The sequence below is a fragment of the Diorhabda sublineata genome, chromosome 6 (genome assembly GCF_026230105.1).
Source record: "Diorhabda sublineata isolate icDioSubl1.1 chromosome 6, icDioSubl1.1, whole genome shotgun sequence".
Taxonomy (NCBI): Eukaryota; Metazoa; Arthropoda; class Insecta; order Coleoptera; family Chrysomelidae; genus Diorhabda; species Diorhabda sublineata.
Window position 1 is genome coordinate 8,236,225 of NC_079479.1, and position 14,683 is coordinate 8,250,907.

The following is a 14,683-nucleotide window of genomic DNA, read 5'->3' on the forward strand; positions in this document are numbered from 1 at the left end:
TAAGAGATTTGCGTATGTTAATTTTCTCATAGCTAGTCTTTTCATGGCCTGTATATTTTCAAACGGTTTTTACAATATGGCCAAGGCTTTTTTATATTAAATTGTCCTGAATACTAAAATTCCATTTTTATCATTTCTGAGGAGGTTTTCTACGTCAGGCTTTTCAACTTACAAGGAATCCTTTTCAGTCATTGAAATGTTTTATTTCGGTTTTACCTTCACTTTATAAAACCATTTCAATTTTGTTTCAGTGTGAGAAGCAGAAATGTGGACAATTTAAACCTCGACGATGTCCGATTTGTTATTTCAAAGGCTTTGCAAGTCTGGTCGAAACATTCTCGTCTGGAATTCACGGAAGTTGACAGCGACAAGGCAGATATATTGATCTATTTTCATAGGTAAGGTAATTTTCACAGTGTAGCTCACGTATTTTCATGCAAACATTTCGATGTTTACTTTCAAAGTAACTAATGCAATTTCAATTATTCAGAATTTTGCAATTCACTTTTCATTTAGTTACCGCTATAGCGATATATTCTCTGAAAGAATTTTCAATATGGAAATGAAATCGCTTGTTAAGTATGAGAAGTTATATGCACCAAGTCATGAAATGTATATGGGATTTCGTTAACAAGAATACAAAAAAGAATGGCACAAGTTGTTGGTATTTGACAGCGCACAATAAAAAATATTATAAAGCAAGGCAAAAATATTCAGAAGGTTGACATCATTCTATACCATTAAATGCAAACCGTCAAAAAATGTATATTTTTGATAACGTTTTGAGTTTTTGATTTGCTTGTTTTTAAATCATAAAGCAAATCTGTTGATTTCCTTGACATGAACTATCAAAAACAAAAACGGCTAAAAGTATATTTTTATAATACTATAAAGATGATTATGCACAGATCAAAGAATTATTCAAATATCAGCACATTATGTTCACAATACTTTGAGATTTCAACCTCATCACCCCGATTTTAATTCCATTGCACTTGTTTATTCGTCTCTTGTGGATATAACTTGAAATAGTGGGAAAGCTTAATTGGTTTTCATATATTTATGTATTGTTAGCTGCAACCTACGCTATCGTTGATTATAAGTCGAATTTAACCGTCCAAATATTTCAAAATAGAATTTTCATAAATTCACTATTTTACCTGAACCTTATTTAAGAGTAAGGTATTGACATTCTTCTTTGAATTATACTATGATTTGTTGATTAGATGAGCACGTATGTTTAATTTTTTTCCATAAAATATATTATTCACCCTGAAATAATCCAAGATATAAGCTTTAAGTAATAGGGGAGATGCAAATATACTATTTATGAGAATTTATAAAAAATTTTAGAAAATGAAAAAAAGCCACTGCAACGTTTTTATTTCAGACAATCTTGGATTTGTAATAATAAAGACGGATTAAGATGGCTTTTAAACAAAACGTATTCCAAAACACCAATCATTTCAAATATGATAAATATTCCATTTCAATTAGAAAATGGCACTCCTATCTACAACTGAGACTGTGTCATTGACAGTTCTGTTGTTGTCCCAAAACTTTGTTTCACTTTGTTTCAGCTACATCCACTTAAAACTTGGATGTTTGTCTGTATATATATATATATGTAATATAAGAATAATTCTGAAAGAAGGAATCAAAAGTATACCCAGCTAATTTTCAATGTTTCCTGTGGCATTACAGGCATCATTTTATATTGGCATTTAAAAATATGAGAAACGACATATTTTTCAGAGAACTTTTCTTCCACCTATGTAACCAATTATCGATGTCGTTTTTCAACTGTAATATTAGAAATGTGTGAATGACAAACTTTGTAAGCATTGAGTAGATTATTAACGTGTTTTACGTACAAACAGATCAACTAAGCATATAACAAGTGAGGAGCAAAAATTCAAAAGGAATATTATCCAAAATTTACATTTTTTGCTTTTAGATACCTAAGTAGCATTTTAATTTAATCTCCTTTAAAACCTATGTTAAAATGTCGTTATTAGCTCAGATGAATTATTATCCATAAAAATATTATTTCAAATGGAATTTTAGCTCGTGTCGATCGGTGCAAAGAAATGCTGAAATCCCAAAACTAAACAACAATCGACTGTAAGAGTTTGCGCATGAAGCACTTCGAAGTAAATGGCAGCCTGTTTTTTCGGAATAACTGGACATGTCGCCACCGTTCTATCAGAGAAACGTAGAACGGTCAATTCTGAATGGTGCAAAATCATTTGTTCGCCAGAAGTGTGAAAAAATCGGGGAAACCAATTGCAAAAGATGAATCATTCTCCACCACTATAACGCGAGCTCTTACACATCAGTTCAAATAAAAGCGTTTTTGAACTGTCAAAACATCGAATTCATGGTTCATCTGCTGTACAGTCCTTATTTCTTCTAATTCCCGCAGATCACAAATAAATTGCTAGGTCAACGGTTTTCTACACCTGAAGAAGCGATTGATAGTTCAAATCACATGCTTTGAAAGTCCATCAATCTGAATGGAAAACGAGTTTGGAAAGTGATACATTTCGCACTAGTTACTGTTTTGCACGAGCCGCATAACAGCGAGTGCTGAAACCTACTGAGTGCGAAATTCACTTCCCAACGAGTTGTGTACACTATTTTTCCTACGACCACTTAAAAAATTCTTAAAAAAACGTATTTTTTAAATAAGAAAGTCAATTAAACAATATCACACACGTGAAAAGTATATAAACACGTGTGCTGGAAAGTTAAAAATCCTACAAAAGATTTTTTATCTTGTAATAGTAGAGATGATAAAAATGAAAAGAATGATTTTATAACTAAAGAACAGAAAAAGAACCAATAGAATAATACATTTTTTGTAACTATATTAGATACTTAACAAGAGCTATATAATTTGATTTTGTTTTACTTTTTTTCTGAGACGTTAAAAAGTTAAATGTAAAGTTGTTATAACAATTACTAAATTGCAGTGGATTTTGTAATGTTACATTATTGGTAGTGTCCCTTACATATGTGTTTATTGCCTCTTGTTGCTGTATAGATAAAGTACACAAACTTGTTTTTGGGTTGTGCACTGTCAATATGTTGTTTAACATTTTGTTCAACTGAATGTCCAATGTTTCTATCTGCAACTTCTTTGTTTAATGTGCTTGTGTTGCTAATTGCATTCATTATTTTATTAGCAGTCATTAATCTATCTTCCGTGGCGTTATAATGCAGCAAGATCTGCTTCTGCATCTGCCAAAATTTTTGCAGAACAACGCCTAAATGTGTGATCAGTATATTGTTCTGGATTCGGAAGATCTAAAAGCTTTGCCACTATTTTTGGCCCTCTGCCTATTTTGTTCATACCCACTACTTGCTGGGTGCATTTTTCATTCTTATAATTGAGGAAAAACCTTAGTTGAGTGGTTTGTACTTAATACAATTTGTAAACTTTTAACTTACCTGTTAGTAAAATCAAGACAGTCATGAAGAATGTTTTCCGTCACTATGGAGAATAAATTTTCATTCATCTACTTTATACATAAGCCAGTAATAGTAATAACTCTTAATTTTAACATTTAAATTATCTTACACTACACTAGTATGTATTTGAACAAAAATCATAACTTTCAATTTTTATTGTAAACACTAATACAACCTCAAAAAATCATATTGTCTACTTCTTTAGTCTTCTTGAATTTGACCTTTTGCCTTTCGTCACCTAACCAGGTTAGGTATTCCCTCTATCGTTCAAGACCATATATAACATAAGAAAAAGGAGAATTTCAATACATCTATGTTTTGTTATTTTTAGTAGTATTTTAGTAACCAATAATATCCAATTAAATTTGTTTTTATCTTCTTACCTCAAAACTTAACTAGCAAGTGTCGTATAAAATATCGTATTTTGAATTTTCCTGTTATATTAAGAAATATGAAATCTATGGTTTATAATCATCCCATATCTTGTAAATTGTACTGCCCAGTAAAAAAGGTCCGTATATTTGGTTTAGTTCATAACCCACATTTCGGTTGTACTTTGAGAAATTTATGTGTATCTTAAATTTATGCAAGATGTAACCTGCTACATGTATGTGTATGTTTCGCTATCTTAAAACCTGACAGAGAAGACGTGTATAATCTAATTTATGTTAGTATATCAAGCCCTATTACCAAACATTTTCCAGACAATCAGTCTAACCTTGATAGGAAATACGATTAGTTTCGCTATCGCCACATTGAATCGTTCCTGACTTTATGGGACATAAAATTATATAAAGCTGTTCTTTAACGATAGATTTTATTTACTGTATCCACAGAAATGGCGAGAGCATTTAATTAAATTATATATTGCCTAGGGGATAAGAAAAAACACGTATTTAATTAATTCATTTAATTTCCCAATTGAATCCAATAGAAATGAACAAACTTATGTAGTAGTGTGTTCAGAAAAATGAGTGTTATATTTTGTTTTTCGCTATTTTTAGTTTAGGTATCTGGTAAAAATTTGGTTGGTTAATTACGTTTTGTCTAACGATAATTGTTGAGACGCATCATAGAATATCACTATCGAAGCAAAACTAGACATTCAATCATTTCTTCCCAGCTAAAAATTTGTCAAATGGTAGTTAACCCAATAGCTGCTATAACATAGTAACATCAGCTAGAGCCGCAAACATTTATACTGTTAATGATCCCTCGAAACATTGTGAGCTAATACTTTGAAAGTTATCACGTAGGAGTTACGTAGAAACATCTATTGCATCGACTGAATAGTCGTAAATCACGTAAAGAATAATCACGTAAATCTGTTACTGGCTTCTGGACTATTATTTTGTTACTAAGTCAAAGGAAATTTGTTACCACTGGATTTCGATGGATTACTATTTACATATTACAATTATTAAAATTATACAATAGTATCATTTTTATTTATTATTTTGATCTTATTACTCATATTTGGAAATCGCATTGTGTCACGTTCATTTTCTTAGTTCTAGTTAATTGTCATTAAAATAAATCCAGAGTTTCTGCTCCCTATATAATACAGAATTCTTCTGTGTGTAATGTTATTAAATATACTGACCTCAAAGATATTGTAATCAATCACTCAATTTTCATGGTAATGCAATGGCTAATTAAGAATGAGGTATACAACGACGTTTCCGTTTATTCGAACTTTCACACGCTCCTTAAATTTCGACAAAGTGTTCCTGGACGTCCTTTATATAAGATGGTTTACGTTCAATGGGAGTCTAATGATACAGTAACCAAAAATATAAATTTCTTTTGGAAAAAATAGTCAAAAAAAGTAGTAACACTGTCAAATTTGTTGAATATATACAGGATAACCCAAAAAAATTATACAAGTTTTGCTATATATAATTTACTGTAAAATTATGAACTAATTTTTAAAAAATTGTCAGGTTGTAAGTTTGTTCATTTAGTCTTTAACTACTTTTTCGCACATTATACCAATTTTTTAATAGCTTTGTCACTTTGTACGGGGCAATAAACTTTGAATTTACTCAATGACAGATTTTTCAGCTAATTATTAAATGCCTATATGTTAGTTACGAAGGATTTTGGTGCAGGTAAAAAATTGCAATTGCTATTAACAAAATAAGATAAAAAAAGATGTATTTAGTGTTTAATTGATAACTCGTGAAATATAAATATTTAAGCAATTTTGAAAAAAGTTTGTTAAAGAAGAGGAAATTTCCTAGTCTGAGCTACCAGAACTCTATCTCCATTATATATAATTTTTTACTTTAACGTTGAAAACTGACCTCCGCGTGATTGTTACAACATGTTTGCTCCGCCGCTAAAGAGAGTTCATCAGAAATAAATTTTTTATAACATTTTACGTCAATTCAAAAATTTGAAAAAATCTAGTTTCTTCTTTACACCTGAAAGAATCGATCCCCGTTGGAAAAAAAGTTTTATCAGCTGTTTCTTCCCAATCTCCGTGGCCCTAAATAATGGGATAAAAGGTATAAATAATTGGTCTGTAAATTTAAAACTTCGTGGAGCATTTTTGTTTTGTATATAATTCATAAGATTCTGCGATAAAAATGTTTCCTTCATTTTAAATTTTAATTGCTTAAAATCGTTGTGTTTCGATTATTTCTATAATTAATTAAAAAATTATTTTGCGTTTTAATTTACACTTATCAATGGTTTGGCAGAAACCACTCAATCAATTGTTTATTAGTTTAACAATTTATTTTAACAAATTTCATTATTATATTTTTTTGGCTCAAAAACAAATTATAAAAACATTTATATACAGCAAAGTGCGAAAAATTTTATAATTCTCTTTATGCATGGCGCACGTGTCGTGATAGCCGCGGGGAACCCTATTTCCAATGTCAAATTAAAATTATAAATAACGGAAATAGAGTTCCGGGAGCCCGGACTTTTTATCGGAAATTTTCTCTTCATTAACGAGCTTCTTCCAAATTTCTCAAATATTAATATTTTTAGAGTTATGAACGAAAACAAATATCATTTTGTTACATTTGTTTAATAAAAATTGCAATTTTTCACCTTCTCCAAAATCCTTCAAAAACCTTTTGATAGAGATGATTTGGAATCCAATGAGCTATCACTTATATTTTGAGAACCTTTATTTCTCTTTTATTCGCGTTTTTTAACTTGTTGACTGGACTATTAAAGACCAATTATACTAAGATATACGTCAATAATTTTTAATTTTCATGCATGTCAAAGGCACGGGTTAATTTGGTTTTATTGAAAAAATTCTTGAGTTTCTCATATAAAATTCGAGTTTTTATAAAAAAAGATTTTTTTTTATACATAATGAGACTTTTTCTAACAATTATAAGATTGTAAACGGCATTCAGGAACCATTAAATTATTACAACTATTTTATACATTGAAACTTCATTTGGTGCAAAAGTTGACGATTAATTTTACAAAAATTCGTAATTAAATTTGAAAAAACCAGATAATATAATGAAAAATAGAGTGACAAAAATGGACAATGCTTCATATAAAAATTAAATTAATCAATTCAATATTATCAAATATTTCTGCAATTTTTTATTGAAATATTCATTATCATCAAAAGCGAGAGATTATGCAAAATTCAATAGCTTCATAAAATTTTATAAAAATTCAGTTGAAAATAAGTCCATCTAAACAGAAAGGCCAACAAACAAACTAACAAGTCAAATAAGCGTGCTAATAATGTCCCTTCACTTAAACTAGTATTATTAGTTTTTGATTTATTTGAATTTTTAAGAAAAAAATCTTTTTGGAACTATTTATTAGTTCATTAAATATTTCATAAATAATTTAATCAAGTAATTCAATTTGTTTGTTTTTAAATTGTCGTGATGTTTTCGTGTACTAATCAAAGTCATTCTCAAATACTACTTCTAGGTCTTAAAATAGTATAATATTTTGTTTAATTTCTACATGAACTTAAATAGAATCCTCTTCATTTGATTTTTGCAACTAAAAAGAATTGCCTATCCGATAATCTACTATTTCAGATTACTGTGCATTAGTTCAACTAAATTGAAGAAGTAAATGTCGATCGTGTTTCATAGTAACTAGATTTATGGATGGTATGGTAATGGTGAAACCAATTGATAATTTGTTCGACAATTTAAACTCAACTTAAATTCAATATATCAACGGAGTTCTTATTACTATCAAGAATTTCCATCCATGTGAAGTTTGCTATTTAAAAAACGTATGGCACTAGGGATAATCATAAAAATAGTTACAAACCGCAGAATTTTAAAATTAAATACCAAGTCCCATAGTGGAGACACATGGTGCTCCTTATCATACAGCTGTCGATATCTTGTGGATTAATAGTGAATATTTCCAATCGATTCAGAAAGATTAGAGCTGCCAAAAGATTTGTCTTATGTGGAAGTGCGAATCTTGATTTCAGTTTTATGGACAAAGAATTTGTCCGCATTCACGTTCACATTATACAATTTAATAATAAACAATGAGGAAACAACATGTAGCGAGTTAATGTCGATATTCAAATCAGCTAGACAGTATTTCGAAAACTTTAATATTGGAAAGAGCGTACGATAATAATTTTCAACGACAGTTATTAACACATGAGTTGAGAATTGATATAAAATACTCGACAAGTAACTACGTGGAATCTCGTCAGAGCTGAGACCAAACTATGGTAGCGTGTAATATATTGTTTCTTAGGTATTGCGATATTCCAAGTTGTGTGCCCTCTAAGTTCCCAAAGTGTTATTCTATGAATATAAAACCACAGAAATTTTCTACAACATATTACTGGATACGAAACTTTATTTATATATAATTTGATCTTCGTGAAATAAAATCAACTTTGGGGTAGAAACACCATATTATTACCAACGAAAAAAGTTGCACTTTATGCCGGTAAAGTATTCGAGGATTCATGTGGCGTTTTCCAGACTTAGATACGTGAAGCCATCAAGGGCAAAGGGTAAAGCATACTGAGTGTAGTTGTTGCTATTTTGCAAGGCAGTTCAGGAATTTTTGTGACGGTTCAAATAGGATACCTGGAATTCCCACCTAATTGCCCAGATTTTGCACCTAGTGACTATTTCCTGTTGCTGAGGTTGGGAGGTTGGAGAAGTACTTTCTAGTACACAGTTTTCTTCATATGGTTATATAAAAACAAATAGATTTGATAATTACGTCTAAAAGTGGTAGGCAGTTTTATCTTGTTTCCGCATTTTCTGTTTTTTCTAATTCTATTTTATTATTAAAATGTGTACCTTCATTTTTAATGTTTATAAATTTCTTTATTTCTATATTTACAATTTGTGTGATATAAACTTATGGCATTCAATTTTTAGTTAACTATTCATCAAAATAAACAGGTAAACCGTTTCTAATGATGCATTTTAGTCGTTTCTCAAATAATAATTAAATGTTTCCTATGTGTTCGCAGATTCTACTAGAAAATAATTATTTGTGACTAATGAGGCATGTTATTGAGTTAAATTCTTGATTTTATTGTTCATTTCAACTATTCGTAAAAAAATTGTGTTCGCTCAATTAGTTCTAAATGTGTTTTGTGTCACATTGCTATTGAATGTGGATGTATATTTAAATGAAAAATACGTTTCCATCATTGATTGATCATTCTAATAAAGGTTATGTACGAGAGCAGTTGGAGAGAATATTTTACGCAACAACCTTATAGAACCACATATAAGTTTACACACAGGTTTAGAAGCTATCCTGACCGTCTGTCAAATAAATCATATTTAACGTTAACTTTGTATCCACAAGGAACCTCAACTAGAAAAAATCATAAAACGTTTAAAAATTTAGGATGTTTAATGAGCATGTAACCTTTATAAATATTCACCTTGATTACTTCCTGGACAATTTAAGAGATGTCAGTGCGGAGCAAAGTGAGCTTTTTCACCATAGAATTAAACTTATGCCAATCACAAACTTTTGGTCATTCAACCAGAAGTTCAACAAGCACTTAATTGAAAAAAAGCCGCACAATACTCCATAATTATTGGTTACGCAAAAATCAAAGGCAAGATTCGATACAATTCACCTAAATCTATGAAATTTAGCCATTGAAGTGAAAAAATTTCCAGAAAATAATTTCTTATTGACATGTGTAGTTAACAAAAATTTTATTTGCTTATAGAGGTTCGCATGGAGATAATTTTCCATTCGATGGTCCCGGAAAAGTTTTAGCTCACGCCTTTTTTCCAACAGGAGCTAGATCAAGCGTAGAAGTTCATTTTGATGCGGATGAAAAATGGACAACGAGCACTGATAGTGATGAAGGTATGTACAAAAGCATAAATAATGTTTAGAAGAAAGTTTCGCAAATTCCGTTGATATATATTTTCCGTATTATTTTGATAGTTTATTGTGGCTTCTCAACCCTTACCCTTACCCTTCATCTTGGAATAAATTAAATGATATGTTCGCAAACAAAAAAAAACATTTATTATCATAGAATTTTTGGTTCAGCAGTTGAGGAAGAAAATGTCAGAAGAGCTAGTTGCTCTATTTAGATGTTATTCAGCACATGTCTGCATACGCTTATTTCTTCAGTGCTGCATCAAAACTTGTCATTTACATTTATTTTCAAAGATTGAATGAGTTTTGTGGCTGAATTCGCATTTGAGACTGTTTTTGAGTTCAAAATTCAAAAGGGGAGCTACAGAAGGAAGAATTTAGGACAGAGTTATTTAGTTAGAATGACCGATAGCATTCTTTTTAATTCAGAATAATCATGTGGTTACAAGAATTTGTTTGTTATCTCGAAAATTTTGTTACTGTCATTAAATGCTAACCAAGCGTTTGAAATCAAATTTTGCTTGATAAATGAGAGAACCACAGTTTGAAAAAATTTATTAGTGAAAACTGTGTAAGTAAAATTGAAAGACGGAAAATATTTATAAAATTCTTTTATTCTATACGGGTTAAAAAAATATTTGATACTGGAAACTACGTTCGGATGAAATAAAAACTAACCAAAATTTATAAAACATGAAACGATATCAAATACGTTTGAGTTATAAATAACATTAATCAATCAATTGAATACTCGATGTGGGTCAATTGTTAATAAATTTTTTTTCGTGAACTTATATTATTAAGTAAATTGAGGTATAATCCAATTGTTTGCATCGTATTATCTATAATCACCTATTCATTTCATTCGAGTTAAAATTTCCCACATATTTGATTCCACATTTTCTATTCACCCACACATTCAACCTGTTTCCAAGTAATTACGGCACTAACAACTAGTAAAGAATATTTCGAACATTTTCAAGTCTAAAGGCTGCATTTATACTGGCTACTGTTCCTTTCATGTCCGCCCAGTCGAGTTTTATGGGTGTCAGTTTTAGATCTTATGTCATCTCCAGGTATTTGTCGGCAATTTTCGAAGGACGCTACTATGGTAGGGTGTATTATCCATTATTATAACCCAGTGGGTTCAAATCCCTTCATTTTCTTGTCGTAAACATAAGGCGTAAGACATGCGCACAACGAAATTGCACCAACTTTACTTTTTTTGTCCTACTAATAATTTCATGCAATCACTGTCAATATATTAGAAATATACGTATCCATTTTTATTAGTACTATAATCAAGTTGGTTGTTTGCTAAGTAATATGAGTATATTTGGTAATTATGTCCTTCTCCTCTATCACTATATCGCTCTTTTTCTGTCGCAGCTTCAATAGACTCAAATCTTGTTCATGTCAATACAGATTCGTCGCACGTTATTCCCTTTTCTAATGAGTTTGAGTTATTTTCAAACGCAGTCAAAGTGTCAACATCTTCTCAACTATTATGTTTCAATAAATTATAAGTTTCAGTTTCAATTTCTCCACGTTTCATGTGTCTACAGATAAGGTAGATATCGCATTCAAAAGAATAGGCTCCAGGCTATACAGTTGACAGTCACTAACCATTGGCGCATGCGTACTTTTTCTGTAGCAGCACTTGATAAACACACCTCGTAGTTCTTTTCAATTTTTGTGTTTTTTCACTGTTGTCAAGTAGATTCACTGCAATGCTTTTTGGGTAGATTTACTGATTCAATTGTTGGGTATAACCCACGGTGCATGGGTGATTATGCGTAATATTTTAGACTGGAACCTGTTTATAATCTCCAGGTGAGATTTGGCTACTGTCCTCCATAACTGGATCACATAGGTTTACATTGACTTGAAGGTAACCTTGCAAACCAGGAGTTTATTTTGCAGCGATAACTTTGATTGACATCCTAATAATCTATCATCTATATTTTGGGAAGAACTACAGCAATGCAAAGATTTCTATTATTCTTATCAGACAACAGAGTGGCCCTGCAGGCACTTAACTCTTGTGAAATTAGGTAAAAGCTGTAAGGAAACACAGGAAACAGTGGAGAGCCTCCTCTGTGAGTGCAGTGCTAATCATCGATAAACTCTGTTTATTGAACTTAAATTCACTATTCTTACAAACAGAAGTAGTCCGTATAGCCCTTAGATAGGTAACTCACTTCGTAAAGAGGCTGAAACCAGAATGGTATCAGTTCAGGGTACACAATAGATCAATAGATCAGTGTTAGCGAGAAATCGAACGAATGTACAAACACCATCGAATTTAATTCCTGATTATAGAGTCTTTCTGTTTGATTCCAATTTCCGAAATTCATCTTCAATAAATCCTTATGTGCTTCAACTGCAAGAATCAGAATCAACTTTTTTTAAATACTTGATGTGAATTTTTTTAATCTTGTCCTGCTAAATTTTGGAAACTATCTAGAGTTTCTTCTACCAAGATTTTTTTTTAAATAAGCATAAATTTTTATGCGAATATCATTTGTGAAAAAAATTGTCCAAAAGAATTTATGCCGGTTATTCAGATTTCTTCTCGTGGTCAGTTCCAAATATGATACATGGTGTGGCTATTAAGCGAGACGAGACTGATGCTGTGAAAATATTTTATTTTGAAATCATACTTTTTTGCCAATTATCACCTCCAATATATAACATTCTTTTATCCCTCCAATGCTCCGTATTCCATTGTTTGAAACAGTAGTGGAAACCTTTTCTCAATTCTTTCCTAACCGCTCCGCTTTCTCAGCTTCAAACCACTTGAGTCTTATATCTTTGAATGGAGATTTCAACTTAGGAAACGAAAAAAGCACGCAAGATCCTACGACGAAAATTGACACTGAGAGCTACGCTATAAACGTTTTGACCGACATCATAGCATCCTCTCTGACACCGTCTATCCATCTTAACTTTGGCCTCTTTTTCCGGATAGCTTCAACACAAGATTTTTTCGGAATTCACTACCCATTTGATCGACATACACAATCACTACAGTCTCGCAAGTCATTTATACTTGACCACGCCTATGTTCATGAACGAGGTTTCTTGATTATAACGTACCCTCTACTAGGCAATTTGGGTCTCTTCGTTTATTTCTTCATCTTAACTACATCTTAACAATATAATTCTGTTGTTGTGTGATCCATGAACAAGGAAGAACTAAGAAGAAAGAACATCTTATTCCAAAGTAGTTTTTGGTTGCACTAAGTCGGCTATGAAGTTGTCACTTCTGGACTGCGAAAATAACACAACCAATTGAAAGATAGAAAATTTGTGAAACAGGAGTAAAAGTCATGGTACAACTCTTAAGCAAAGAAAATTGTATCCCACTTCCATTAGGAGAATGGTAGTGGAAAGGAAAGCGAGCAGCAAAAAAAGACTCATCGGGAGAGAATGATGGGAAGAATTTCCTGGAATGCATCTAACTTTGAAGAATGCATTCTGAGCAGCGCAAATTTAATCGAGTGTATGTATGTAGTACTCGAATGGTCCTACTTGATGGATGCTTTAATTTAGTTCGCATAGATTTGAAAAATAGATTTATCCGGAAGCAGTTCTGCTACAGTTGGCGAAACATTTCTTGACTAACAACTGTACATTCGAAACACTATTGATGGATCTTGGTTACCACAATTGTCCATTATTTCGTTATTTCAAGAATTCTGATATCTGCTCTGACGCTCTCCAATTATCTTACTTCGATGACTCTTCTCATTGGCTCAAGTTAGAAGAAAAGAGTAGATCGCGATTTGGTTGAGTGTGTGCCCTAAGGTGGTCCACATAGATTATAAAAATAGTGACAGAAAGAATTGTATTTATTTACATAATACATAATATTACCTAAAGAACGATTTTAGCATTTTAAGTATAACGAGGACATCTTTTCGATCTCAAAGCTAACTTTATATCTTCAACAAAATAGTTAGGTGCCAATTCCATGTATTCTCCTACTAAATTCAAAATCAACATGAAATATTAATACCTTAGCGAGTGTTTTTATTTGTCAAGTCTGTCAGGGACTGTGTAGATGAAGAAGAGCTTATTTGAAAAAAAAGACGGATTACTGTCGACCATTACAAGACGCGTGACGACACAAAGCAGATTTTTTCCTTATCTGTTTTTATGTTCTACCCACTTGACTTATGTTATCTGTCTGTTCCGTTTAATTCTGATTAGACACGCCATGAGGGGGAGTACACTGTTGATGTACACACATAAACTTCATCTGGAAATGCAGGGATTTTATCGTATTTTATCAACTTCCGCTTCGAAGAACGTCTCTTTTACGTTTATTTTCTATGACAAATATAATATGCTAGATGACATCCTTATATACTTAAATGCAATAGAACTTGATAAAAAGTTAAACTTGTTTTGAAAAACATATCTCAGCTTTCGCAATTGCATGAAGTATACATACTTAAATATATATACAGGGTTCCCGAAAAAATAAAATGTATCAATACGAATATTGATCTACTTTTGAGCATAGAATTTAATCATGAATAATTATTGACAAGATAACATAGAAAATGATCAAATTAAGTTTTTACGAGGGTTGCTAATTAAGTTGTGAGATATGGCAACACTGATGTGAATATCTGACATTTGACATTCTTAATGGTGAACGTAAAAGTACGTATTATACGAGTGCTATTTGAATTGTTTACAGATACTAGAAACGTTTAACTTTATGATAAAATGGAATTAAATCGCGAAATTTCTCGAGTGATGATTTTCTAAGACTTTCGACGTGGATTAAACTAACAGCAGTGTGCCGATCAACTCGCCTCGACTTTTGGTGATGAAGGACCAGCCACCATTCTTC

General features: G+C 31.4%; 1 protein-coding gene across 5 annotated transcripts in view; it reads left to right on the top strand.

Annotated features, from left to right (window-relative positions):
• Positions 1 to 14,683, top strand: part of LOC130445037 (matrix metalloproteinase-2-like) — a 254,033-nt gene that overhangs the window by 215,847 nt on the left and 23,503 nt on the right. For all 5 annotated transcript variants that reach the window (XR_008910015.1, XM_056780513.1, XM_056780515.1 and 2 more), the window contains 2 exons: positions 252 to 398; positions 9,656 to 9,798. Coding sequence is in view for 3 of the 5 variants with exons in the window: in XM_056780513.1 (XP_056636491.1) it covers positions 252 to 398; positions 9,656 to 9,798 (290 nt within the window). In the remaining 2 variants the exon portion in view is untranslated. The remainder of the gene's footprint in view (positions 1 to 251; positions 399 to 9,655; positions 9,799 to 14,683) is intronic.